The following is a 27,056-nucleotide window of genomic DNA, read 5'->3' on the forward strand; positions in this document are numbered from 1 at the left end:
GATGTAAATGGAGTTCGCAGCCTCCCACCTTGCCGAGCAGGACTCAGAGTGGTGGGTGACTCACGCAGCCGAGGTGGGAAGGGGCAGGGTAGGGGGGCGGGTGGTGTCTGAGGCACACTGGGGTGTGGGCTGGCTCCCTCCCTCCTCCAGGCTCACCACAGTGGCGGCGCGACAGGTGTCAGGGGGACCTGCAGGGACTGGGAGGTGGAGGAAGCCTGTCCTGGGTCAGTTTGGCTGGCAGCAGCCTGATGGGTAGGCAGAATAGCACACCTGTTTGCAGAGTCTGGACTTTATGCTCGGCTTCTTCTAGCTTTGAGGTGGTGGACATCTGGGTCTCCTGCAGCTTTCTGAAAAGGAAGAGGGGGAAGTCAGATTGGTCATCTTGTTGAGCAGCTCACATGTCTTGTGGTTCTGCAACTATGGCCATGAGCTGCCTTTACATGGCTGGTGACAGGCGTGCGGCCAGGTACCACTAGTAACGCCACGAGCCCCGATGCCCTGACTTTTAACCCCCGACTCCTACCCGCACATCACCCTCCAGGGGAGGTTACTTCCTATGGGACCTGATGCGAGGCAATTGATGTAGAAGGCTATCCTAAATGCAGCTTATTCTTGAAATGCCAGTTATTTTAAAAAAAGAAAGAAAAGAAAAATCATCACGCACTCATTGTTTCCTGAAGTTAGCCCGACAAGAATGATGCATTTACATTTTGCTGACACAATGAAGGAATTTGTTGGAATAAAGGATGTACTGAAGAGATGTGACAGCTGCTCCATTTCTGTTAGAATGGAATGCGAATGCAAGGCTAATACCTAATGGGGACATTCTGAATGTCTGCAGCCACATTCCATGTATTTATATTTCCCAGGATCTCCAGATGAATTCCCTGGTCAATAAATAGCATTCCTTCCTCCTCATCGGCAGAAAAATCTCTAAAAATAAGTTTATTATTTTTACATCGTTTGAATGTAACACATGCTCTCATGAAGAAGAAACCTGGGAATATGGAAAAGTAGAAATGGCACAGTTAAAAAAAGACACCCAAATTTCCATCATCTGTGGAAAAGCACTACTCGCATTTGCACCTATTTCAATTATAAAGCTAATAAATGCTCTGTGTTGAAAAAAAAAAAAAAAACCCACAAATATTATAAGAGATGGAAGGTAAAATATCCTTTTTATATCTTGGCTCTATTTGTACTCCTCAGATAGAGTTCTTTTGTAGCTCTTTAGAATTTTTCTTTATTTATAGAAATACAATGTAATATGTAATGTACTGTAGCATAATATAAACTCAGATGTGATATATTACAATGTATATAAACAGAAAACCCTTTCTCTTCACACAAAAGGGATCAGGGCACACATGCTATCAGGTAGCCAGCTTTTTCACTTATCTCAGTACTGTGGAAAGAGTCTACCCTGGCATATACAGCTCTTTCCCATTCTTATTAAATAACTGACTCCACTCAGCTTCTCTGGGCATTTAGATGACTTATCAAATTTCTTTCTACTAAACAATTCTACAGTGATCATCATAGGTATTGTTGCATAATTCTGACAGTGAATTCGTTGAATAAAATTCAAACAGAGGAACTACAAGGATAAAGTGTATGTGCAATTGTTTTTGTTGTTTTGATAGATATTCAGAAACTTTCCAACACAAAGAACCTCACCAATTTAAACTCTTGCCAACAACATTCAAGTGTTCTGCTGTGCGAAAACTGGATAAAATTAAACTTAGTTTTACTGTGGAATAAAGCTGAGAATTTCTCGTGTCTGCTCCTCTCCTCTGCCCATTTTTTGTAGTGCTGACTTTTTCTTATTAACTTTTAAGAGCTCTTTGTTTGTAAGGAAAATTAGCCCTTTCTTTTACGTGGTGCAAATATTTCTTCCCAGCTTTTTGATGGTTTAAAAATGTTATTCATCTTTATTTGTTTTTAAAAGTCTGTATGAAATTTTAGGCAGTCATATTTATATAAATTTTCTTAGAAAATATGTAAATGCTTAGAAAAATTTCTCCATTCCAAAATCATTAAAAACAAAGTAAATGCCCATGTTTTCTTCCCATATGTATATGATTTAATTACTGACATTTAAACCCTAATCCATTTCAATATTTTGGTAAAGAATGAGATAAAGATCTAGCTTTATCCCCCACCCCCAGTTGTCAACTATTTGTATCTTTCAATATAATCAATCTTTTAACCTAATTTGAAAAATCAACTTAATAATATTAAATTTCTATAGGAATTTATTGTAACACTTCTATAAAGCATGACTTTGCATATTTGTGCAGATATAACCACATTGTCTATAATTTTGTATTATGCATTTTTCACTCCATATTATGCCAGGTACATTTCTGGGGTTACTGCAAATTCAACAAAACTATCTCTTACATATCCATTTCTTGTTGCCAGGGCATTTCAATGACTTGCACATCCCCTGTCTCCCAGTTTCAGTAATATGGTGAGAAATCTCTTTGGGCATAAAGCACTTTCTGAGGAGACATATTTAGCAGCAGTTCCACATCTGCTAAGTCAAAAGTTCACTCATCCTGAGCCCTGACTCTGTGGGGCTCTCCCAGCAGTATGGGTGCGGCATTTCCTACAGAGCTGGGCTTGACCTGAGGGACTGGCTTTGGTCCTGCAGCAAGGACCCTGGGAGGCCAGGGTACAGCGGTGGGCTGGGCTCCGGCCCCACCTCTGGGTGCCTGGGTGGGAGAGTGGGGGCAGGTCCCTAACCTGAGGCCTGGTCTCTCCACCTGAAAAATGAGACCATCGGCTCGGCAGGTCTGTCCTGGGCGCTAGGTGAGACGATGCCCCGAGAGGGCCTGGCAGTGAGTGCAGCAGGCATTCTTCCTCTTTTCTAAATGAAGCCAGCTTCACGGTGCCTCAGAGAGGCCTTACTGATGCCTGAGAGCTCCACCGGCCCGCCTCATGGAAGTCTGAGCAGCTGCTTCCGAGTCCACGGGAAACAGCCACAGGGCACCATCGTGGGCCTGCCTCTCACTTGTAACCAGACATGTAGTGCAAGCCTCTCGTTAATGGTCTCGTGATTCTCCATAGCAGGCTGAAATTTTTACACCTTGGCTTCACCAAAGTTCTGAGAGTCTGACTTGTGCAATTTGAATTGGTGACTTCAACAGTCCTTATGGTTTTCACAGGAAGTTAACTTTCATTAGGTCGTCACACTAGCTGAAAACCCAACTCACTATTTGTGGCAAAGTTTTGGGTGAAGCAGGTTGGTGGAAACCTAACACTCACAACCCCTAGATGGTGCATGAACATATTTTACTGATACCAATGCCAACAAACCAAGATATTGTGTGCATGTGTGCGAGAGACAGACAGAGACAGAGGGAGATGTTAAATACTAAAATTCCACTGAAGAAGGTAGTAGGAGCTCGGGGTCGCCCAAGGCTTCCTAGAGAGGACAGGCAGCAGGGGACGGTCCTGCCCCTTTCATCTCACCTCGGGTACAACCCCATGTGTCAACCACACAAGCTTCGTGCTCAAGCTCCACCTCACGCAGCCCCGACAGACACACCCTTGGACCACCAGACACCATTCACCAACGGGGAGAGACTGGTACACTTCATTGAAGCCCACCTTACAAATAACAGAACAAGGGACACCTATGGTTTTCAAACAAAATTGTGCCTTAGAGCAGGGATCCCCAACCTCCGGGATCTAACACCTGATGATCTGAGGTAGAGCACACAATAAATAAAGTGCACACAATAAATGGAATGTGCTTGAATCATCTTGAAACCATCCGATCCCTACCTCCCTAATTCTGTGGAAAATCTATCTTCCACGAAACTGGTCTCTGGTGCCAGAAAGGTTGGAGGCCACTGTCTTAGAGCTCCTAGAATTCTGGTTTCCAACCTGGGCTTATTTCACGGGATTGCTTTATGAAACAAAACAAAACAAAACAAAACAAAACTTGTCTTGTGATATAAACAAGTAAAACCTTACATCCGCACATGGGTGCCTGCAGACCCCAAAACGTGCTCACCTCTCCTTTTCTGCAAAATCATTTTGTAACTTTTGTTCCTTTTCGAGAGCTATGGTCTCAGCCTGGTTCTTCAGAGTCTGTTCATATTCTCGGATTTTCTCTTTAAGTGCTTTTATCGTAACCTCTGCAGAAGGGGGGAAAAAAAAACTCCAGTAAGAGAAGCATGGTTCCACATAGCTATATATACTAGGCTTTTGTAACCTAGGAGGATCGGTGTGTTTTAAACTTTAGCTCTTCAACTCTGACACAAAATCAATGGTTACGAGTCCCTTCGGAGACCTTTTACTCCCTAAATGTTAAATTGAACTTTAAACATTTAGGTTGAGGAGGATCAATGGATTTTGCTGGGAAGAAGAACTATGTCTCTCTAATACAACTTAAGAAAAAGGGGGGGAAATCAATGCTAAAATATAATATCATCTTATTGATGAATCTGAAATTAGTCTTCTACTGAGGGAAGATTAATAATGTTTTAGTGTAGGTTTAAGTACTTTCTTACAAAGAAAACAGTTCATAATTGTGTGCACATTTTGGAAGAAGCCTACAGACCTCCCTGGCTGTGGGCTGCAGCCTTGCTGTTTCACAAGTGATGAGACACATGGTGCACTAAGTGGATCCGGGGCACGTCTCCTTGGCTGGAAGTGACCAGTCCCAGAGCTTGGATGCCAAGAGCACCCTCCACCCTGCTCAGAGTCTGGCAGACCTGGGCTGCGTGTGCAGAGCAGATGACTTAGGGCCCAGGGGAGCCACATCGGAGGGAGAGCGAATGCCGGGGGGAGGCAGCAGTGCTGTGAGATGAAGTCCTGTGGTGTCTGGTGCTCAGGACACAGCGGTGGCAGGGCCCCCCCCTGGAAAGCCCAAGCTCCCCTCTCCACCAAGTGTGTGTTTATGGCAGTTGCTTTATGGGCCCAAAATGGGAACACAAGAGCAGATGCAATGAACAGGGCAGGGTCCTAACCCAGATCCGTTGGTGGCTAGGGCAGTATCGCTCTACCTGCCTCGACATGGACACCCCCACCCCACTGAGGGGCTGGCCGGCTCCCGGCCAAGTACTGCAGCCCAGCTCCAAGGTGAGCAAAGCCCTTGAGGGAATACACTTGCTCAGATGAGGATCCATCGCACAGGAGGCAGGGCTGAGTGCCTTGGAGGTTCTAGCACCTGACACAGTGGGTGCTCAGTGGGCTGAGCAGGGTAAGGCCACGAAGGGGCTGCGACAACAGGGCCCCAGGGTCAGGTGACAAGGTCGCCTGCCAGGTCTCTGCTCATGTAAGTGCTTGGACTGGTGGCCTTGGCCCTTTGGGCTGTCACTCACGTTGGCTTCCACTCCCTGAGCTGCATGGACACGCTGGCCCAGGCAGGAGCTTGACAGCCGGGCGTTCGTGCCTACGTGGCTTATGGAGAAAAGCTAGAGGCTCTTTTGTTAAAATAAGAAACTGGCGCTTTTCTTTAAATGAAACCAGGGGGATCTTCTCGGAGGAGGAGAAAGGGAATTAAGACCAATGACCCTGGCAAGGCATCTGAGAGACGAATAGGGGGCTTCCTGCCTCTTGGGCTGAGTGTTTGAGGCTTGGAAGAAATGCCCTGTAAGTACAATGGTTGGTGATACACGAGTGAAGGGGTGCAGGCTGGGAGGGAGTGGAGCGTGTCCAAAACAGGCACATGACAGGTCACCTCTGGAAACACCTGCATATGCTCTCTAGTCGACAGCCTACGGGCTATAAACAGGCGGCATCTCTGCTTTGAACAATGGGTTGGAGACATCTGGGCAGTCCCTGACCCACCTACGCTCCTTCCAGAGGAGTTTGGGGTGCTAGCTAGGAGCTCCACTCAGTCTGGTGGGGTCTTTTCACCACCCCCACCCAGGGCAGACTGCTTGGTAAGCCAGGGGTGACTTGTCCTGGAGCCTCTGTCCCTCCTCTGGCACCTGGGCCTGGGGCCAGGACACTGCCCTGGGTGTGTCCCGGCTCTGCCCCTCCATGTGAGTGGAGCGGGGTGGGGGGGTGCGGTTAGCTCAGGGGGAGGGCAGGGCGAGCAGTGTGGAGGAGCAGAGGACACTCAAGAGCTCTGCTCCCACTGCAAAGTGGTGGCAACCGAGGGACCCTGGCCCGGTCTGCCAGCCTGGGAGCCTCTGTTCTTAAGACATGGGCTCTGCGTTTCTATTTTTTTAGCTGCGCCTCAGAGCTTGTGGGATCTTAGTTCCCCAAACAGGGATTGAACCCGTGCCCCCTGCAATGGAAGCATGGAGTCCTAACCACTGGACCGCCAGGAAAGACCCTTGGGCTCTGCCTTTCATTTGAAAATGCCCATCAGGTGAGACCTTTGGGGGAGGCGATGGCCTCACACTGGGCAACTGGCCCCTGGGGTGGGGTGGGTGATGAGGCAGGTGGGGAGGGGCAGCACGCCTTCCACCAGAATCAAACCAAACTGACGGAAACCCAGGTGGTGGATCTATCAAAATAAGATGGCAGGGGTCGCTGGAAGGAAACAACAAGCGCTCCCCCTTCGGGTTGTGCTGCAGAACCAGAATTTCTGGGTTCTCTTTCCCCTGAGCATGGGTGATTCTGACCAGAGCTGGGAGGGAGCACTTCTCTCACTGGACCCCCCCCCCCCACCTCCTAAGTCCACACCTTGCTCCCCAGCAGGACCGAGCTATCTCTCCAGTCCACAGCCTCTCCGCTCCCTGTGGGGCCAGGATGAGGGGGCATCCTCCAGGACGGGGCCTTCAGGCCTGTTGCCCTCAGTGTTCAGGCCTGGACTGTCCTGCCTCTTCCTGGGTCCTTTCCGTGGATGATCCCTCCTTGCCAGCCTGGGTCCAAAGGTCTCAGAACCCAAGGACGCTCTTAAGTTTTAAATTTTTCTTTAAAAAGCCTCTCTTCCTTTCGTTTTTAAAAAAGATTTCCCTTGGTGTTGACCATTTTAAAGTCTATTGGATTTGTTACAGTCTTGTTTCTGTTTTATGTTTTGACTGTGAGGCAGGTGAGATCTTAGCTCTCCAACCAGGGAGCGAACCCACATCTTCTGCATTGGGAGGTGAAGTCTCAACCACTGGGACTGCCAAGGGAAGTCCTCCAAGGATGCTTTTAAAAATCGTCATCAAGTATTTCCTTCTGTAGCCCTCAGGGGAAGTCCCTCAAGCAGGTTGCTCTCTTTGCTGTCACCTTCCTCACCCACACCCCAAACAAAACCAAAGAGGTTCATTTCCACTTGGACTTGGCTCAGAGACCTGCTGTGGTTGTCAGATGGGGCGGCGGCTTTTCTCTGAGACAAGGAAGCCTGACTGGGACACGTCTGGATCTTAGGTCTAGGATAGAGTTCTCTAGTCTTCCTTGGCAGGAAAAGCCAGGCAACCTTTGCCCTCTCTCCTTGTTGACAGCTGGACAACCACACCAAGAGGCTAAATTTTGTTTTCCTCCATTAGATTTGTCATAAACAGGTGACGCTGACGAGGACACGGGGGTTCTTAAGTGTGGGGACATGGAGCCTTCGTCTAAAAGCCTTAATGTATCGGCAGCAATTATTAAACCACTTACTGGATGTGGCCCTTTGATCATAAGCTGTCTGACAGGTGCCACCCGCAGGCAACACATCCGTCTTTTAAAGGCAGACCCTATCACACAATGATTCAGGAAGAACTTTTAAAGACTCCGAATCTGTCCCATCAGGGAGGCAATAAAATCATATGTGGTCATGGTGTGGAGGAAAAGTTTTCCTTCTCAGTAGTAAGTGTTATTATTTTCTCTCTGTAATGCCCCGCCCGGACTCTATGACATAGGTGACAATCAGAGCTAGTCCCAACAGTATGGGTAAAGTAATTAAAAAAAAAAAAAAAGAAAGAAAGAAAAGAAAAGAAAAGAAAAAAAAGGAACAGAAGAAAAAAGAAAGAAAATAAAAAGAAAGGAACAAATACATCTTCCACCAACCTTGATTTTTCACTTCGGCGAATTCCTTGTTGTATTCTTCGAGAGTTTCCCTAAGTTTTTGGTTCTCTGTCTCAATGTCATGCAGGCGCTGCACTTTGAGCTGGAGCTGCTGCCCAAGGTCCAGCGCGGGAACAGGATCTGTAAGAGAGGGACACACGGGTCACCCTCCTCTGGACACGCTTGAGCCACCCTTGCAGAGGCTTGGAGCAGGTCACATGGCTCCCAGGCTGTCAGCTTCCCAGGGCCCCGCTGGGTGGACAGGGTTCGTCTCTGCAGCCGCTAAGGGACATGTGGATAGAACCCAGTGCATGAGAATGGGGTGAGATTGACCATGGGCTCCCTGGGATCTGCCCACTGCCCTGGCCTGGTTTGACACTTGAAGGAGTTTTCATTCCCTGATCTGACTGGAAGAGAGAGAGATATACACGGTGGCTGGTGGGGCAGGCAGGGGCAGTGGGGGAGCCCGGAAAAATCACCCAAGCACTTCTCGCTTGGAGAAGGCACTGAAAGCCTCAGGTTTCTAATAATTCTTGTGAAGCTGGTAATGACACCTGCTACCTGGAGAGCATCTGCTCATCACAGAACACTTTTTACGGACATTTTCTCATTTGAGCCCTAGGACAATCCTGGGAGAGAGATGTGTGACATGTATCTCATTCTTTACACAGAAGTCGGAACTAAAGCTCAGGGAGGCAGGGTGATGTGTCCAGGTTTCCAGTTGGTTAGTAGGCAGAGGGGTTTCCCTGGTGGCTCAGTGGTAAGGAATCTCCCTGCCAATGCAGGAGACGTGGGTTTGATCCCTGGGTCGGAAAGATCCTCTGGAGCAGGAAACGGCAACCATTCTGGAATTCTTGTCTGGGAAATGCCATGGACAGAGGAGCCTGGTGGGTTGTAGTCCATGGGGTTGCAAAGAGTCAGAATGACTTGGCAACAATAACAACAGGAGGCAGAGAGAACTCAGACCTAGGTCTGTGAGATCAGGGATCATCCTTCCAATGAGGAAGGTCCCCTGAGGGGGGCTCTTGTAAGATAATCCCCTATTCAGGACAGGACCATTTTCTGTCATGGTCATCCTTTAACTGATGAAGCACGCTCAGGAGACAGTCAGGGTTTACTAGCTGGTGATCTGAAGACAGGAGAACCCTGAGTTTCTGCTCATGGTGGCTCTGCCTCTTGTGATAGGCATAGCTGGTGACCAAGCCATGGTGACCTGTACCGGGCCACTGAGCCAGCCAGCCAGGAGGCTACCCCACTGCTAGTTATAGTACAAACAGTAGGAGAATGGAGATCTAGGCCAGTTATGGGAGGTCTTATAGACAATTCAATGTGCTATCCACCTTCAGATTCCTTACAAAAAAACTGCATTAATTAGGTGAACCACTGACTGAAACCACCCATCCTGGCCCAGACACGATAGTAACCACTTGACATGAATAATCTTACAACAGGAGGTCCTGATAAGAAGCTAACAAGCTACCACCACTGGAAGAATTCGGGAAGGGTCCAAAGGAGAGAGGAGACGCCAGTCCATATATCCTACCAACCTCCCAGAATCCTCATAGGAATCCATCTTGGAAGAGCAAAGCGTGCACCACCAGGATGGACCCTGAGTTGGAATGACTGGCCAGAAGCCTGGAAACGAATCCCCTCACCAGAAAACCCGAGACTGTGAGCCACGTGGCAGAGCGGTTCTCCTGGGCTCCCGACCTTGGTGCTCTCTTCCTGGCACCTCTTCCCAACGAAGTCTCTTGCTTTGTCAGCATGTGTGTCTCCCAGGACAATTCATTTCCCAGTGTTAGACAAGAGCCCATTCTCGGGCCCTGGAAGGGGTTCCAATTCCTCTAACGGATTTGGACCTAAAATTGGACACGGTGGACATAGAAATTTACGGTACTAGTGAGGTCTTTGCCTTTACCATTAATTCAGCACAAAATGGAGATTTATTAAATGTTCTTCTGGCATCAACTGGGTCTTTATTTTTATTTCTGCTGCACTTATAATCCACCTGCCGGGCCCCAATGGGGCACTTCCTCTAGGACCCTCGGGCCCTGTCAGAGCAGAAGCATACCCGAGTCTGCTGGGCTTAGAAGAGATTATGGAAGATATTTCTGGTATGGACGCCAGCATCTCTTGTGAGACGGCTGCAAAGATTTAGTCTCTGGGTGAGGAATGCTAAACACCAAGCCCAGTGGATCAACAAGGGTATATATTCAAGCACTCACTTAATTTTCAAATACCAGGGCCGTTAATTTTTCAGACCACCCCTGGTTCCTGGAAGGGAGGGCTTGGCCTACCACGCCTCAGTTGGCACAGCCACCAGGAGCCAGGAGCACTCTGAGATGCCAGTGTCTTCATGGGGTTTACAAAACGCAGGCCCCAGGGCTCGTCCAACACCGTCCATCAAGTGAAACCCCAGCAGCTGGGCACTGATTCTGGGTGTATATACAGCTTATGACTACATCACTGCTTTCTCATTTGTGGCCTCTCATGATTATTTTTATCAGCATTAAAATATTTATATTAAAGTAGATCTCAAAAAAAAAAGTAGATTTCAAAAGCTATTTCAGGGATATGGTTCCTTGTAAGTAGGAGTGGCAATAATACTATAGAATGAACATCCTCAGAACATTTCAGGTGCAGTTTTTTATTTTTAAATTTCAGTGTCTTCCCTGCACACCTTCCCACCTCCTTCTCCTCTCCCACCATGGTCTCATGCCGGGCAAATGGCCTGAAGGAGATAAAGCAGCATGCCCTTGGCTTCCTCCACGTACGATGACAACTTGAACTTGAACAAGAGATCAGAGAAGAACTGAGGAGAGGAGAACCACTGTGCTTCTATTAAATTCTATGAAAGTCAACTCCTGTAGGCTTCTCGGCACAACTGCCAGTCCAAATTATATTTTTGAAGAGCTAAGCTAGTGTATTGCCCTCCATCCCCAAAACTTCTGCTGACAACTCTTCCAGTCCATTCCTTTTAAAAAGCCAGGACCCACTGTGTCTGCTTCTAATAAAAAAATACTTTCCCTCGTTTGATTCAGCAAGGAATTCAGTGACATATAAAAGTAGCATGCACACTGTCAAGTCAATGGTAACTAGGACCTTTAGACAAATTTTCAAAGCATTATATTGTAAATGAAAATCCTGGCATGCTCATAATTATTCATTATGGCATGTACATTTAATTTAACATGATTAAAGGTTAACGCCTAAGTAGCAAAACTGGTCAAAGAATAAAGAATGAACTGGATTCAAACATCTCTATGCATTAAACTTCAAACTTTACTACAGTACAGTTGAATGACTCAACGCCTACAGCATTTGAATATTGTTTTGGATTATGTAAAAGGCATTGCTAAAGTACCTCTTAGGCTTAATTTTTATTACTTATATTAAAGGAACAGCTAATTACCACATGACAATATAATGACTCTAGCATGTTTGGGCTAGAGACCAAAACAATGAATTTCGGCATGCCAAACCCCAGCCTGTATGTTAATCTAGGGGAAATCATAGCTTTTTGTCTCGTTAATGATTTCCAATGCCATTTAAACCCCACACAAGTATTGTTAGGTCTTATTCTGAACGTCACAAGTCACCCGTCTCAGCAGCTCCATTAGGGAACTGTCTGGGAGAGGTGAGCGCACACACCCATCCATGGAACAGGAACACACGAAATCCCTGCCACCTCCTAGTCAATGTGCTTCACTGCCGCTGCCATGCTCCCGACGCAACAAACTTGCAAAGTGTTCTACAGCCATCTCATAGTTCATTCCTGAAACGCTCTGGATGCTATAGCTCATTATGCAACATAGGACTCAAAGAATGCAATTATAACAAACAACAAGACCGTCGCCTGCATGTATTCAGCACCTTTGCCTAAGTACATGGGACATTGTCTCGTTAATTCTAGTCATCACAGCCAGAGGTCGGTGGGGAGGAGGCCCTGCAGCGTGTCAGGAGCTGGCATCTCACTCAGGGAACACAGGGAGGAGAGAAGTCGGCCAGGCAAACAGGTATGCAAAAGTCTAATTAAGATTTCTGCTTCCTGTTCCAGCAGCCAACTAAATTATACTGTCTCTTCAAGTACTAATATAACAAGTCTGTCCTAAGCATCTGTCTGCTCTGGGTAAGACACGGGTGGACATCCAGGTGAATCAGGCAGGCCCAACCTCACAGAGATAAACCATGTTCACAAACAACAAATATAAAGCAAGGAGGGCCAAATGGAAGACTGTTTCCAGATGGAGAAACCAGGAAAATTAGACTTTTTTTTTTTTTTTTTAAAGAGCCAGAGTTTAGACCTGTGGAGACTTTGGGGCAGTAAATTCAAATGGAAGGAACAGCAAGGAGCTAGAAGCAGGGGAGGGCCAGGTGCAGTCACAGAAACAGTTCAGTCCAACTGCTGGCACCCATGCACACACACTCTGACTTCAGTACTGTGCCATGTGCTTGGGGGACATGACGGTGAACAAGACAAAACGCTTGTTCTCAAAGACTTGACATTCTACTGAAGTGTGGGAGACAGACAGACAGCAAAACCAAACCAAACAGGGTGTTTTCAGGACTGCCAAGGGTGAAGATGAGAGGAGACAGGGTGTGGAGAATGGGGAACGGGCCCTGGAGACAGAGGGACAGCGAGGGACTCTGAGGGGGTGACTCTGGGGTTGAGATCCGGATGTTGGAGAGGTGAGAACGTGGAGGCTCTTGGTAGAGGGAACGGCTATGCAGAGGTCCAGGGGTGAGTGTGAGGAGGCATATGCACGGCCAGAGAGAAGCTGGTGAGGTATGAAGAAAGGAAGGGGAAGTGGCAAAGGACAAGTGGCCAGAGCGGGAGCCCTGAGCGCAAAGATTTACAGAAAGATATGAACAAAAGAGAGAGGGAGAGAGACAATGTGAAGAAGAATCGCACTGAATCTCAGAGCTGAAATTACCGCGTTGGAGACGCCCCGCTGCACAGCAGGCGGTGTTTCAGTCTCATAAAAATGGTGTCTATGTGAGCGAAGGGACTGAGTGTGGATTCAACTCTATTGCGATGGACAAAGCCCTCAGAGAACAGGACTCTCGCAAGATGAGCCACTGAGGCATGAGAGGGAAGCTGCCGTGCCATGAAAGGGTTTATTGGTTTTCTAGTTGCAAAGTATTTAAGAGTTTTAAGCTTAGAGATGAGTTATACAATTTTCTTTTAAAAAGCTAATAAGTGTTCTAAATGAGCTGCCCTGTTCTGTAGTGGCAGATGGCTATCAGTAATATGCTGCCTGGCAGACATTTAAAAAAATATAAACACATAATCTATGTCTTCGAAGTAAATGTGATGTTTTAATACTTAGTGGGGGAGGGGGGGGAGAAACTGCTTCTTGAATGAAACTCATCTACAGACAGCATTCTAAAAGTGGATATTTGGAAATGTTCCCATCATCACATAAACTTATGGGCAAAGACAACATTGTCTACAAAAAAATATCTCAATGCCTCATATCAAACAAGAGGGAGTAGAGAGAAATGGTTTAGAGTGTGGGCCATACTACATGCTACTGAATCTCAGTTCTGCCAGTTACTGGATATGCAACCTTAGAGAAGCTACTTAATATCTCCATATCTTACGCTCTTCATCTATAAAGTGGGCATAATAATTGTGCCAATATCATCAAGTTGTTGTAAGGATTAATCACCACAATATGTGTATACACGGCCAGGCATGGAGTTAATATTCAACAGATGTTACCTATTATTAATTAACTCAAACCTGAAGAAATATTTATCAAAAGGCGTTTCAAACCCATTTGTTGATGATATAAAAAAATACAGTATCTTCCGACTAGTTAGCAAGAAAAATTGAATACCAGGGTAAATAAAAATTTACTACCTGAACTTCAACTAATATTTTCTCATAACTGGTATGCAGCTTTCAAAGGTATAAATCATGTTTTTGTAAAGATCACTAATAATGTACTGTTTTGGTTTGGGTTTATGTATCTTTGTGAGTTATCTTTTCCAAACATTTATGGCAGCCATTGAAACCAAGAACAAAATGAACAAAACTTGGAGATTTCCACTGCTGGCTATGACAGATTAACTGGCACCAGACCTGACCTCTGGCCATAAACTGGAATACTAGGCAATCTAAATGAAACCACCATTTATAGACGTTGAACAACCAGCAGAGCAGGATGGTGATCCCTGAGAGAGGGAACAAGTAAGGTGAGCTTTATGATCACCCTGACTTTCTGCCAGGAAATACTTTCTGGACTGCAGCACAGGCAAGGGGGAAACCCAAGCAGAGCATAATGGTCTTCTGCATTGAGAAGATAGATTTCAGAAGACCAAGAGGCTGAAGTACCTGGAATTTATAGGGCAGAGCACTGGAAAGGAAGGAGATATACAGAGAAAGAGAGAAATCTGCAGAGGAATAATCGAAAATCTGTTTCTAAAAGATAAGGTACATATGTACGCATCAGGTGAAACTCCTCAAGGCTGGGCAAAGAACTGCAAGGAAGGTTTAAGTCAACAAATCCTAGAGTTCGCAGAGTGTTAGGAGGCTTCTGAGTTACAACCAGCCTGAGAAGAGAGGCTTGTTGAACAGCCAGGACGTTCAGTGGAAGACACCAAAGGGCCACACCAGAGTGGAGGGCTAAGCTAACCCTAAAGTCAAGGCTAGTTTGGACCTGTCCCCAAAGGCATAGAGCATGTCTCTGAATAATCGAGTGGATCTGCAAGTAATTTAACTGCCTGCCCCAAATATTTCAACACTCTTAAGAAAGACAACAAAATCCAGTTAATAATTAAAATGTCCAACATCCAATCAAAATCAGTTATTAAAAACAGAACCAGAAATTATAAGTGATAATGGAAGTAGCTGACAAAGACTTAAAACAATTATTATAAGCATGCTCAAGGATTAAAGAAAAACATGAACATAATAAGGAGAGGAATAGAAGCTACAAAGAACCAGATAGAATTCTAGAACTTAAAATAGAATATCTGAAATGAAAAAAAAAATTTCCTAAAATGGCTTAAGCACATTAGACACTGCAAAATAAAAATGATCATAGAACTAATCCAAAGACACAGTCACAGAAACTACCTAAATAGAAGCACAGAGAAGAGAGTGAAAAAAAAGTTACTAAAACCTCAGCAAGTTGTGAAACAATAACAAACAATCTGACATACATGTCCCCAAAAGGGATGAGGGATGTATTTGAAAGAAGTGGCAAAATTTCCAAAGAAAGTTATAAACATCAAATCCAAGGAACTCAACAAGATTCAGGCAGAAGAAATGCAAAGAACACCAATAAGCAGTCAAATTTCTGAAAAGAAGAATAAAAAGAAAATCTTAAAAGCCAGATAAAAGAAGACTTCTGGGAAGACTCAGTAGTGTTGTCAATTTCCCTCAAATTGATCTACAGATACAGTGGAAACCAGAGCAAAATCCCGGCAGGCTTGTTTGTACAAATTGACAAGTCAAGTCTAAAATTTACATAGAAACTCAATGAACCAAAACAATTTTGAAAAAAACAGACCAAAGGTAAAGACTTATATATAATCTGATTTCAAAATTGACTAAAAAGGCACAAGAGTCAAGATATTATAATATTAACATAAGGATAGACATTCAGATCAATGAAATAATAAGCTCGACTTCATTAAAATAAAAGCTTCTGCTCTTTATATGACAAGAAACTGGGAGAAACATTTGCAGTGAATATATTTGACAGAGGACTTTTGTATCTAGACTATATAAAAGTTAGAATTCAACAGTAGGCCAAACAACCCATTTAAAAAAAATGGGCAGAAGATTTAAACAGATGGCTTAGAAGTGAAGTTCTATGAAGGTTCAAAAACATGTCAATAAAAATTTAGCATCATTAGTCACTGAGAAAAACACAAGTTAAAATCACTACGAAATATGCTCTACACTCACTAGAATGTCTAACACCTAAAGCACTGACAACAACAAATGGTGGAGAGGACAGGGAGCAACTGGAACTCCCACATGTACTGGGGGAGGGGGCTAAAATGACATAACTACTTGGAAAAACCATTCGACGGTTTCTTATCAAGCTAAACATGCACCCGCCCTATGTTGCAGGAATTCCCGTCCTAGCTACTTATCTAAGAGAAATGAAAACAAACGTCCACACACAGCAGTCTGTGAGCACTTACAGCAGGCTCATTCACGACAGCTACAAACTGGAAGCAGTTCAGGAGTCCAGGAACAGGTGGACACGAAGGCAAGTTGTTATACATCCACACAGTGAAACACCACTCCCCAATAAACGTGGACGAATAACCTCCAGAACACCACACTGAGTGGAGAAGTCAGATGCATCAGAGTACCTACTCAAGGACCCCATTTATGTGAAACTCCAGAAATGATGAACCTAACCTGGGTCAACAGAAAGCACATCAGAGGTTGCTGGCATTTGAGATTGTGAGGGAACTTTTGAGGGGTTATGAATGTTCTGTATCTTGACTGTCTGACTGGCCATTGTATCAAACTATACACAAAACAGGTGTTTTATTGTGTACAGACTATGCCTCAATGAGGTTGATTTTTTTTTCCATTTATTTTTATTAGTTGGAGGCTAATTACTTTACAATATTGTACTGGTTTTTGCCATACATTGACATGAATCAGCCATGGATTTACATGTGTTCCCCACCCTGAACTCCCCCTCCCACCTCCCTCCCCAACCCATCCCTCTGGGTCATCCCAGTGCACCAGCCCCGAGCACTTGTCTCATGCATCCAACCTGAACTGGTGATCTGTTTCACGCTTGATAATATACATGTTTTGATGCTGTTCTCTCAGATCATCCCACTCTCGCCTTCTCCCATAGAGTGTAAAAGTCTGTTCTATACATCTGTGTCTCTTTTTCTGTCTTGCATGTAGGGTTATCATTACCATATTTCTAAATTCCATATATATGCGTTAGTATACTATATTGGTGTTTATCTTTCTGGCTTACTTCACTGTATAATGGGCTCCAGTTTTATCCATCTCATTAGAACGGATTCAAATGAATTCTTTTTAATGGCTGAGTAATATTCCATTGTGTATATGTACCACAGCTTTCTTATCCATTCGTCTGCTGATGGGCATCTAGGTTGCTTCCATGTCCTGGCTATTATAAACAGTGCTGCGATGAACATTGGGGTGCACGTGTCTCTTTCAGATCTGGTATCCTTGGTGTGTATGCCCAGGAGTGGGATTGCTGGGTCATATGGCAGTTCTATTTCCAGTCTTCTAAGGAATCTCCACACTGTTCTCCATAGTGGCTGTACTAGTTTGCATTCCCACCAACAGCGTAAGAGGGTTCCCTTTTCTCCACACCCTCTCCAGCATTTATTGCTTGTAGACTTTTGGATAGCAGCCACCCTGACTGGCGTGTAATGGTACCTCACTGAGGTTTTGATTTGCATTTCTCTGATAATGAGTGATGCTGAGCATCTTTTCATGAGTTTGTTAGCCATCTGTATGTCTTCTTTGGAGAAATGTCTGTTTAGATCTTTGGCCCATTTTTTGTTTGGGTCATTTATTTTTCTGGAATTGAGCTGCAGGAGTTGCTTGTGTATTTTTGAGATTAATCCTTTGTCTGTTTCTTCATTTGCTATTATTTTCTCCCATTCTGAAGGCTGTCTTTTCACCTTGCTTATACTTTCCTTTGTTGTTCAAAAGCTTTTAAGTTTAATTAGGTCCCATTTGTTTATTTTTGCTTTTATTTCCAATATTTTGGGAGGTGGGTCATAGAGGATCTTGCTGTGATTTATGTTGGAGAGTGTTTTGCCTATATTCTCCTCTAGGAGTTTTATAGTTTCTGGTCTTACATTTAGATCTTTAATCTATTTTGAGATTATTTTTGTGTATGGTGTTAGAAAGTGTTCTAGTTTCATTCTTTTACAAGTGGTTGACCAGTTTTCCCAGCACCACTTGTTAAAGAGGTTGTCTTTTTTCCGTTGTATATTCTTGCCTCCTTTGTCGAAGATAAGGTGTCCGTAGGTACGTGTATTTATCTCTGGGCTTTCTATTTTGTTCCATTGATCTATATTTCTGTCTTTGTGCCAGTACCATACTATCTTGATGACTGTGGCTTTGTGTTAGAGCCTGAAGTCAGGCAGGTTGATTCCTCCAGTTCCATTCTTCTTTCTCAAGATTGCTTTGGCTATTCGAAGTTTTTTTGTATTTTCATACAAATTGTGAAATTATTTAATGAGGTTGATTTAAAAATACATATATTTTTACTGAGAGCAAAATGTTTTTTTGTACTGCTAATAAAATGTAAATTTTAAGTCCTTTTGAGTCTTCATCACATCTTTTAAAGTTTGTTTTTAGCACATGATTGGCAATGTATTTCATACACTGCTGTAATGACACATGTACATCATTTAAATAAATAAATAGTATATATTGGGGGGTACAAATTTGAATTTTTTTTTTTTACTGTTGGGGGACATGAACAAAAGTAGCTCAAAGACCACTCAGACCGTGGACTTTGTAGAAAGGATGGACGGAGGAGGTGGAGTCAAGGTGGTGAGAAGTAACAGAGGCTTGGATTAGGGGTGGCTGACAGGGTGAGTGGTCAGATTTGGGGTGCATTCTGGAGGCCAGGTCAGCAGGACTCACTGATAGATCGGCTCTAAGATGTGAGAGAGGGAAAGGAGAGCAGGCTGATCCCTGCCTTTGTGGCCAAAGCCACTGCGTGCATGGTGATGTCATCTACTTTCTGGTGGCGGGGAGTCGGGGGCGGGGGGGAGATGTCATCTAATTTCTGGTGGGAGATAGTGCTGTGGGGGACCAGCTGCTCTCCTGTGGTCACATGGTGTCTGCAAGCCTAACAGAGTCAGAGTCACCCAGGGAGAGTCTGGGGAACCCACACTCCTGCAGAGGGAGAGAGGGTCTGAAGAGGAGCATAACAGGGTAGGTGGGTTCTGTGGGCACAGTGGACTCTCAGATAAAGAGCTGGCCAGTGGAGGGAGATGCCACCCTCCTCTGAGCATGTGTGTCTTCTCAGTGAAATACGAGGTGTGTGGAGATCAGGGCTGAAGAAAGGTGTGAAACAGCACCTGTAAGGGGGATGCTGGGAATAAGGGTGGGGCCCGTCTGGGCAGCTCTGACCTTATGTAGAATAACTGGCATGGTTCTGCAGGGACTTTGGGACACTGGTGTGGATGCCCTGGTCACTGTCACACCAACAGCTCTGAGGCAGGTACGTCCTGGGAGGAGGAAGAGGGTGCCGCAACCACATGAGGGGAGGGGGCCTGAAGGACTGGGAATCGGGGCTCTGATTCCGTGGGGCAGTGGAGTGCTGGGGTGTGTGTGCAGGAGGGCAGCGGGATGCTGGCTGCTTCTGTTGTGAGGGACTACACAGACCAACCCCCTGGACCCCAGTCCACCTGTGTGCAGAAGTGGGGGGGATGCGGCCCGTGAGCGCCAACCCTGTGACGACATCAGAACGCAGCAGACGTTCCCCTCCGCCAGGGCACTCTGGGCTAATGTAATCATACGATTACATAATTAACCCAGCTGTCTCATTAAGAAAATCAACTGGAATTCAGGGCATAATTAGTCATACAGCAATTAGCATGCTGATGAGCAACTGATGAGAAGCTGTCTAGATAGCGCGTGTGCCAGGACCACCCCAGTCACAGCAGAGGGGGGAAGACGCCACCCCCACCACCCGCCCCCACTGCAAGCCAAGTCACCAAGTCACCACAAGTTCTCCCGCTGGGCTGGGGGATGGGAACAGGAGTCCAGAGGGAGAATCCTGAAGATGGGGCGGCAAGCGTTTCAGATGCCCATCTTGTCAGGCTGGTCTTTCCTCAGCGCGTGTGCAGCTGCTTGCTCAGCTTGCAAACATTCCGCTCCTTGGGCCCCAAGTTTGTTTCAGGCTAGTCGAGGAGGGTGGAGTGGCGACCTCCTCTTCCAGCTGCAGTCACCCCAGCACTGGTTAGAGCCTGACCAGCCCCTGGCCCCTTCGGACCAGCTCTGGTCCTGCAGCCCAGCAGGGGGATTGGGGGCACCTGCAACCCACAGCTTCACCCCACGGCCGAGGCCCCGTTCCTCTCCTGTCCTGTCGTGGAGCCAGTGGTTGAGTCTCAAGTGTGATTGGAGATGTTTCAGAAAGGTAACCTGAAAACCAAGGGGCTCCTGCTATCAGGCTCCGAGGTTAGAGTTCTCTCTGGAGGGACCTGGGCACCCGTGGGCTGCTGCCAACCCTGGGAGCCTAGAAGACCCGGACTGGAGCAGCCTCCCAGGAGCAGGCTGGAGTGGCCACATCACATGGCCTTCAAAATGCCACCAAGATGCATGTCAGTGAAAAGCCTGGTGTGAGAAGCAAGGGGGTAGTTCTAACAGATCATAAGACTTCGTTGCTTTTTTTTTTTTTTTTTTGGCCAGGAGTCTTACTGTGTATCCTTCATCAGGGGATAGACAGGAAGAAAAAAGAAAGGAAAAAAGACTGAACAGTGCTTCCTGGTTTTAACTGATAGCAAGTCTTCACTTAAAACAGCTTGTTGGGCCCAAAGGACTGGCTCACTCTGTTATTCTTATGTGCATGTTTCGTTGCTCAGTCGTGTTCGACTCTTTGCGACACTAGGGACTGTAGTCCGCCAGGCTCCTCTGTTCATAGGATTCTCCAGGCAAGAATACTGGAGTGGGTTGCCATTTCCTTCTCCAGGGGATCTGCATGACCCAAGGATTGAATCTGCGTGTCCACTCTCTCCTGCGTTGCAGGCAGATTCTTCACCTGCTAAGCCATTGGGGAAGCCCTGTTATTCTTACAGAAAAGAATTAAAAAGCATCTCTTAGAATGGATGATGGTCCTGTTTTACTTCTGGATCCTCAGATGTGAGGCCGATGGGGACCTTCTCCAGCACAGACGGTTTTCTTAAATCCTGATGGAAACTTCCCGCCGGCCTGAAGCAGCAGCACCCAGAAGCAGGGGCATCTTGGTGTGGGTGCTGCAGACAGAGCAGCCTCCAAAGTGGGCTCCCTTCTGCTGGTTCCCTTTCGAGACTTCTGAAAACTCACACTTTCTACTTCTGACCTCGGACCAGTCATCCGAGGGGAAGGAGGTGAGCTGGGCCAGTCAGGAAGCACTGAGCACCAGCAGAGTCTCCTGAGTCTGTGAGTGTTTTATCTCACAGGTAATGATAGGAAACGGCAACCCACTGCAGTACTCTCACCTGGAGAATCCCATGGACAGAGAGGCCTGGTGGGCTACAGTCCATGGGGTTGCACAGAGTCAGACACGCCTGAGCACAAGCGTCTCATCATGGGCTCCCTAAGACTTAAATCTTAAACCAACCCTCTGGGCACTGCCTCTGTGTCTGAAGGCTTTGGGTCTATAAGACCTAAACCACGTCTCAGCAAGGACTGAGAGATGACTCTCTGTTGGCATTGGGGTGGGAGGGGCCCAGAAAGAACCCAGAAGATGATGAGAACCAGCAAAGGCTCTGCCAATGGACTCTGCACCCAGGGCAAAGAAGTTCTGCAGCACCACTGCCCAACTCTCCAACACTTTTCTTTCCAGGAACTTCTGAAAAAAAAACACCTTTGCAGAGATGTTTGTGGGACTGAAAAGGCACAGTTATGTTTTATACCAGTTATTAAGTGTGGACAAATACTCCACCCACTACTGTTTACGTTCTTATCTGGTTAAACTGCTACTAAGGGCTATTCAGCAACTGAGATTGAGAGTTGAATATTTTATAAATGTATGCTCCCACCCTGCCCCCCCCACCTCGATTGTAGAGATAGAGAGGAGCTCACTGTAAAGAATCTAAAAAGTATCAAGAAGCAAGAGCGAAGTCACCTATGAGAGGTTAATTCCTGGCAGATTATGCATACCATGGTAACTCTGCTCAGAACACAGTAAAAATTCCAGTTATGCAAAGGCCTTTAAGAGGAGATCATTCTAGAATTTTCCCAGCTATCTGAGAGGGTCACACTTTAAGAGCAGAGACATTTACTTCTTCTTCCATTACAGAGAAGGAAGGAGGCTGCCTAACTTCACCGGCTTAACTGGGGGATATTCTCTCAAAGACACTCCGTGGTCTCGCACCACCCAAGGGAGGGCAGGGGCCGCATCTCAGCCGCATTTGCATCTTGGGTGGGTGGTGCCGGGCCTGGCACGTGGCTGCCGGAAATGTAGGCAGAGGGAGTGTGTAAGTATGACTTGGGAACAGCACGCCTTGAACTTTTTCTTGCACTGCTGGGGCCAGTGTGGTTGACAGTCACTGACCTCTGCTCTCACCCACAAATAGAGATTCCAGCGCACAAGGATGCTGGCCTCCCGCTCAGGGAGTCTGCTGCTGAGGACTTCCCGACCTGGGGCCTCGCCCAGGTGTCCTCTCCAAGTCACGTTGCTGGCAGAGGCTATGATTTTTTCTCCTCATGTGAGTGGCCATTAGCAAATTAATATAAATCCCTATCAGAGGTTATTAAAATAAAAAATTTTAAATATTTGCAAGAGTAAGCTATTTGTACGTTGATCATATAAACGATGATATAAAATCTGTGATAAGAGTCACAGATGAAGCCATTTAGGCTGATGATGTAAAGCTATGACTTTATGAATCTAAACATAAAACTACTACTGCCATGACGTTGACAAGAAAGGCAAAGACCACATTCAACTAGAATAATGAGAACCGATAATAGAATTGGTGACTGGAGGCTAACTTGGCACACTTCTCGCTGGTCTTCCTTTTAATTTTGTAAACCAGATAGAACCACATAAACAGCATTGTCATTTAGAGATGATGAAGTAACCCTGCATTAACTGGGCCCTGGGCAAGGGCCATCTGAGTAGCTTTCCTCCACTGTCCATTCCTCCCCAAGTCCACCCCTGCTATAGGAAACCCAGTGACCTCACCTCTCCCTTCCCATACCACCTGGGACCCCTTTCTGATCTGCTTCCACACTGCAGTCAGGCTACTTTTTCATTATGCAAATCTGATCACGTCATCTCTCTGTTTAAAATCCATCAATGGTCTGTCTGTGAGACAAAGTCCAGAACCCTTGGTCTACTCCAGCGGCCTGGGCCCCTCCCTCCTGAGTCACGGCATTCCCTGACTCAGCTCAACGACGCGCAGGGCCCTGGACTACTGATGCTGTCCCGGTGTGGATGACACGGTACGTGGCCACTCTCATCACACCCCTCTCCTCCTCCTGCTCCCTGGGGCTCACTGCCACCTCTGACCCTGCCCCATCCTTCCCCATCTACACTCTCTTGCCCAGGGGGCTCTGCCTTCAGAGCACTGCTCACACCTAAAATTCACTAATGATCTGTGTGATGACTTCTGGAAGCCCACATTCCCACCAGACTCTCGAGTCCACAAGAACAGGAAGCTGTCTGTCCCACCTGCTCCCTGTTCCATCCCTGGTGCTCAGCACCGTGCCAGGGGACAGTGTCCTCAGTGCTGACGGGGCTGCGGGGTTGCTCCATGGAGCCAAGGGGCACAGCAGTGGGGAAAGATAGCATACATTGGCCACAGAAGCAGGATGTTTCTGATAACAAGTATTTGATAATGACCTCAAAACTGACGAAGGAATGAGGCACATCTGGTGACAAGTGAGAAGGGAGGTAAACACGAGGTCTTAAAGTGGCAGCTGTTCAGGGGACACACCAGGACAATTATGGTTTAAATGTTTACTCAGTGTCTTTGAACTAAAGGAGGTTTTTGGAAGGAGAAATAACACTACTTGGGACTTCGGATGTGGAAGCTGAGAAGAGGGAGGAGCTGGGTGACCCCAATGCTTCTTTTGAACAACAGAGTTGCACCACTCGGGGAGGGAAAAGGCTGGGGCAGAGGGGGTCCCCTGCTCCATGCATGAGGCTGGGTGTGTGGAGCTTGGGATCTTGGCTGGATAGCTACTTAACCCAACACATTCTGGACGTTAGTACCAGTCACAATAACCCAAGGCCTCTGAAGTACATGTGCTGGTTTGATGAACCCTGAGTGCTAAGTACCATCCAGATGCTGAGCGCAGTGATCTAGAGCACAGGCTCAGCAGCTGTGGTGGCTAACTGGCTTAGTTGCCGAGGCATGTGGGATCTTCCTGGTGCCAAGTCACTTCAGTCATGTCTTACTCTTTGTGGCCCCATGAACTATAGCCTGCCAGGCTCCTCTGTCCATGGGATTTTCCCAGGCAAAGATACCAGAGTGGGTTGCCACTCCCTCCTCCAGGGGATCTTCCTGACCCAGGGATTGAACCCGTATCAGCACTGGCAAGCAGGTTCCTTACCACTAGTACAACCTGGGAAGAGGGATCAAACCCATGTTCTGCACTGGCAAGCAGATTCTTAACCACTGGACCACCAGGCAAGTCCAAGTTGTTTCTTGAAACCAGAACTTAACACACCCCATGTTAAGTTTCTGGATTTGGCTGGATTGAAGCCTGGAGCCCACAGACAGTTAATGCCCTCTGACTCTCCCCATATATGTGACTGACCACCAATAAATGCGCTGCTATTGACCAGGCCCTTCCTGTAAGCCTCAGCCACACTATTACTTCATCTGAGCGACAAGCAGACTTCAAAACACAGGTTGAGAGCGCCAAGCCCCATTCCTGCTTTTCAAGTACTTGTTAGATGTGTCAGGCCACAGCATTTGTAAGAAAGAACTACCTGGGAGGCAGGTAAACGTGATCTACGTGGCATGCAAATGTACTCTGATGAACTCGTATTATTATAGAAAACGTCAAACGTTATTTGCTCATACCACCTGAAATTAAAACTGCCAGCCAAAAAGGATAATTAGGAAGAATATCACCAATACAAGGAAAATGATGATGAGATAACATTAAATGGAAAAACCAGAATATAACTATATACTCATGATCAAAGTTCCATAAAAATTATATATGTATATGAAGAAGGACTGCTCAGGCAAAGAGGAGTGCTGATGAGAAAAGTGGTCTCTTTTCTATCGATAGGCAGTGAAGATGGAAAATAACTGCAGACAAAGAAACCCAACGACTTGTTTAAGTGGCTTCCCAGCAGAGAAACCTCACTAAGCAAGGACCCGAGGAAGAGCTGGACATTTTTTAAAAAAAGAGTGTAGGTTATTTAGGAAACAAGAGCTGCAGGCTCTCTGGGTCTCTGGCAAAAGGCAAAATAAGCTGACCCACTTTCAACTAAGTCACTAACACAGAACTAGCACTGGCACAAGAACACGCAAGCGGGTCCATCAAGCTGCTGATGCCTGGGAAAGAGCACACAAATGATTCATTTACCATGGAAGAGGCTTCACATGAGCCTCAATCAGAGTATTCAGGAAACCCTAGGTGGGTACAGTTGAAGGGCTAGAATTTGGAACTAAGAGCTGGATAAACCCCTGAGATAGCAAAAGGGTTAGAACAAAGGCAATCCCTCTCCATCACTAGACTGTTTCCCCACCTTATTCCATTTTACAGATGGGAAAACTGAGGTTCATAGAGGAACAAGGGACGTGGTCAAGAATGCATAACGAGACCCTGGCATCTGGACCTCCCTGCTCCCTGTCCCAAGTGTCTAAGTGTGTTCTCCTGCTCCTAGTTTGGTGTGGCCTCTGGCTTCCAGAGGGGACACAAAGCCCTCAGTGGACTTGGATTAGAATACAATACAGATACAAAGGAGACTTGTTTCTGCTTTGCTTTGTTAAGGCAGTTCCACCTGTGTTGGTGATGCACACAGTATTCCCAATGAGGGCAAGCTTGTAGCTCTAGTGGGCGGGGTGGGGAGGGTGGTGGTAATTTGGTTTCCTTGGTCAGCAAAGGATGGCATTCAAGTGGCTCATTTTCTGATCTAAGTCTTTTCAGGACTGAGTTGGAACCCGTGTGATTGTATCTATCACCTCCCCACGGATTGAGTGTATCACCTGGGGACAGAGGGTTGATGGGACCAGTGGGGGCTCTAAATTCTATCTTGCTTTTCTAAAATAAGGAATGAGGAGCCATTATTTCTCTGAATGCAGTGGCAAGCATTATTAAAATTGTAGCTCTTTATTGCCTTCAAAAGAGGAAACATCTCCTACACATTGTAGTTAAATGGGTTACCACCTGCTCTTTGATATGAAGTGAAAGACTTGGCCAGAGGTCACTGATTCCCTGGATGACCTGGGAGAGGAGCGAGGCATGCCAGGTGCCCTATTGAAGCCATTCCTGAACATGGAATTGGTCAGCCCAGAACCGTGAACATCCAGGGCATCTGCATAGTGCACACACAGGTTCTATTTCTTCTCTGTGAAACGTGCAGCATTTTAAACCAAAGCTAAACATGGCAGCTCCATCAGAAACCCACTGACTCACCAGACACAATGCCCATAGATGGGCTGCAAGTGCTGGGCTTACCTGGAACATCAATCAATCTCTTGTAGACATTCAAGAAGGCTGCCTCAGCTTCTTTGCTTCTTTTACTCAGTGCATCAATCTGAAAGGAAACAGGAGGAAGAAAAGAACAAAGAGCTCAAAATTTGTCAAGAGGTGACTTAATAATCATTGCTTGTCTAGTGAGTTCCCACGGCAAATGGGAGTCTGATTTCTTCATGGAAATGCTGGACAGCTGGGCCTTCAACCTCTTAGTGTAAACATCTACAAACACACAAGAGGGAGAAAATCCACGGGTGCTAGCCTGTTGAAGGTGAACGAGGCAGGGCAGTCCCATGGCCCAATAAAGTTGGGGCTCTCCAAGAGAACACGTTCTCTTTCTTTCTTCCACCAGTGAAGACTATTCTTCCACCAGTGAAGACTAAGAGCAGACCACATGCGAGACTCCGCACGGAGGCGGGGCAGAGAGGGACAGCTCTCAGCTTCAGAGGCTCGTGGTCCAGCTGGGGAACAGGTATGTAAATGAGTAGTGAAATCTCAGCTAGGGGACTTCCCCGGTGGCTCAGAGGCTAAGACTCCATGATTCCAATGCAGAGGACCTGGGTTCGAACCCTGATTAGGGAACTAGATTTCACACACCACAGCTGAAGATCACGTGTGCTGCAGTTAAGTCCTAGCACAGCCAAATAAATGAATCCCAAACCAGGAAAGTGCTCAGTAAGCAGAGTCCTGGGGACACTAAGAAGGGGACGAGTGTCGAGCAAGAAAGCAGGTGACATCTGAGCAGGGTCCTCAAGAGCAGCTC

General features: G+C 46.3%; 1 protein-coding gene across 7 annotated transcripts in view; it reads right to left on the minus strand.

Annotated features, from left to right (window-relative positions):
* Nucleotides 1–27,056, minus strand: part of CUX1 (cut like homeobox 1) — a 347,907-nt gene that overhangs the window by 131,727 nt on the left and 189,124 nt on the right. For all 7 annotated transcript variants that reach the window (XM_065924891.1, XM_065924889.1, XM_065924892.1 and 4 more), the window contains exons 4-7: nt 26,276–26,354; nt 7,945–8,082; nt 4,025–4,148; nt 271–347 (exon numbers count right to left, since the gene is read on the minus strand). In XM_065924891.1, coding sequence (XP_065780963.1) covers nt 271–347; nt 4,025–4,148; nt 7,945–8,082; nt 26,276–26,354 — 418 coding nt within the window. The remainder of the gene's footprint in view (nt 1–270; nt 348–4,024; nt 4,149–7,944; nt 8,083–26,275; nt 26,355–27,056) is intronic.

This window comes from Muntiacus reevesi, chromosome 2, assembly GCF_963930625.1.
Source record: "Muntiacus reevesi chromosome 2, mMunRee1.1, whole genome shotgun sequence".
Classification (NCBI taxonomy): Eukaryota; Metazoa; Chordata; class Mammalia; order Artiodactyla; family Cervidae; genus Muntiacus; species Muntiacus reevesi.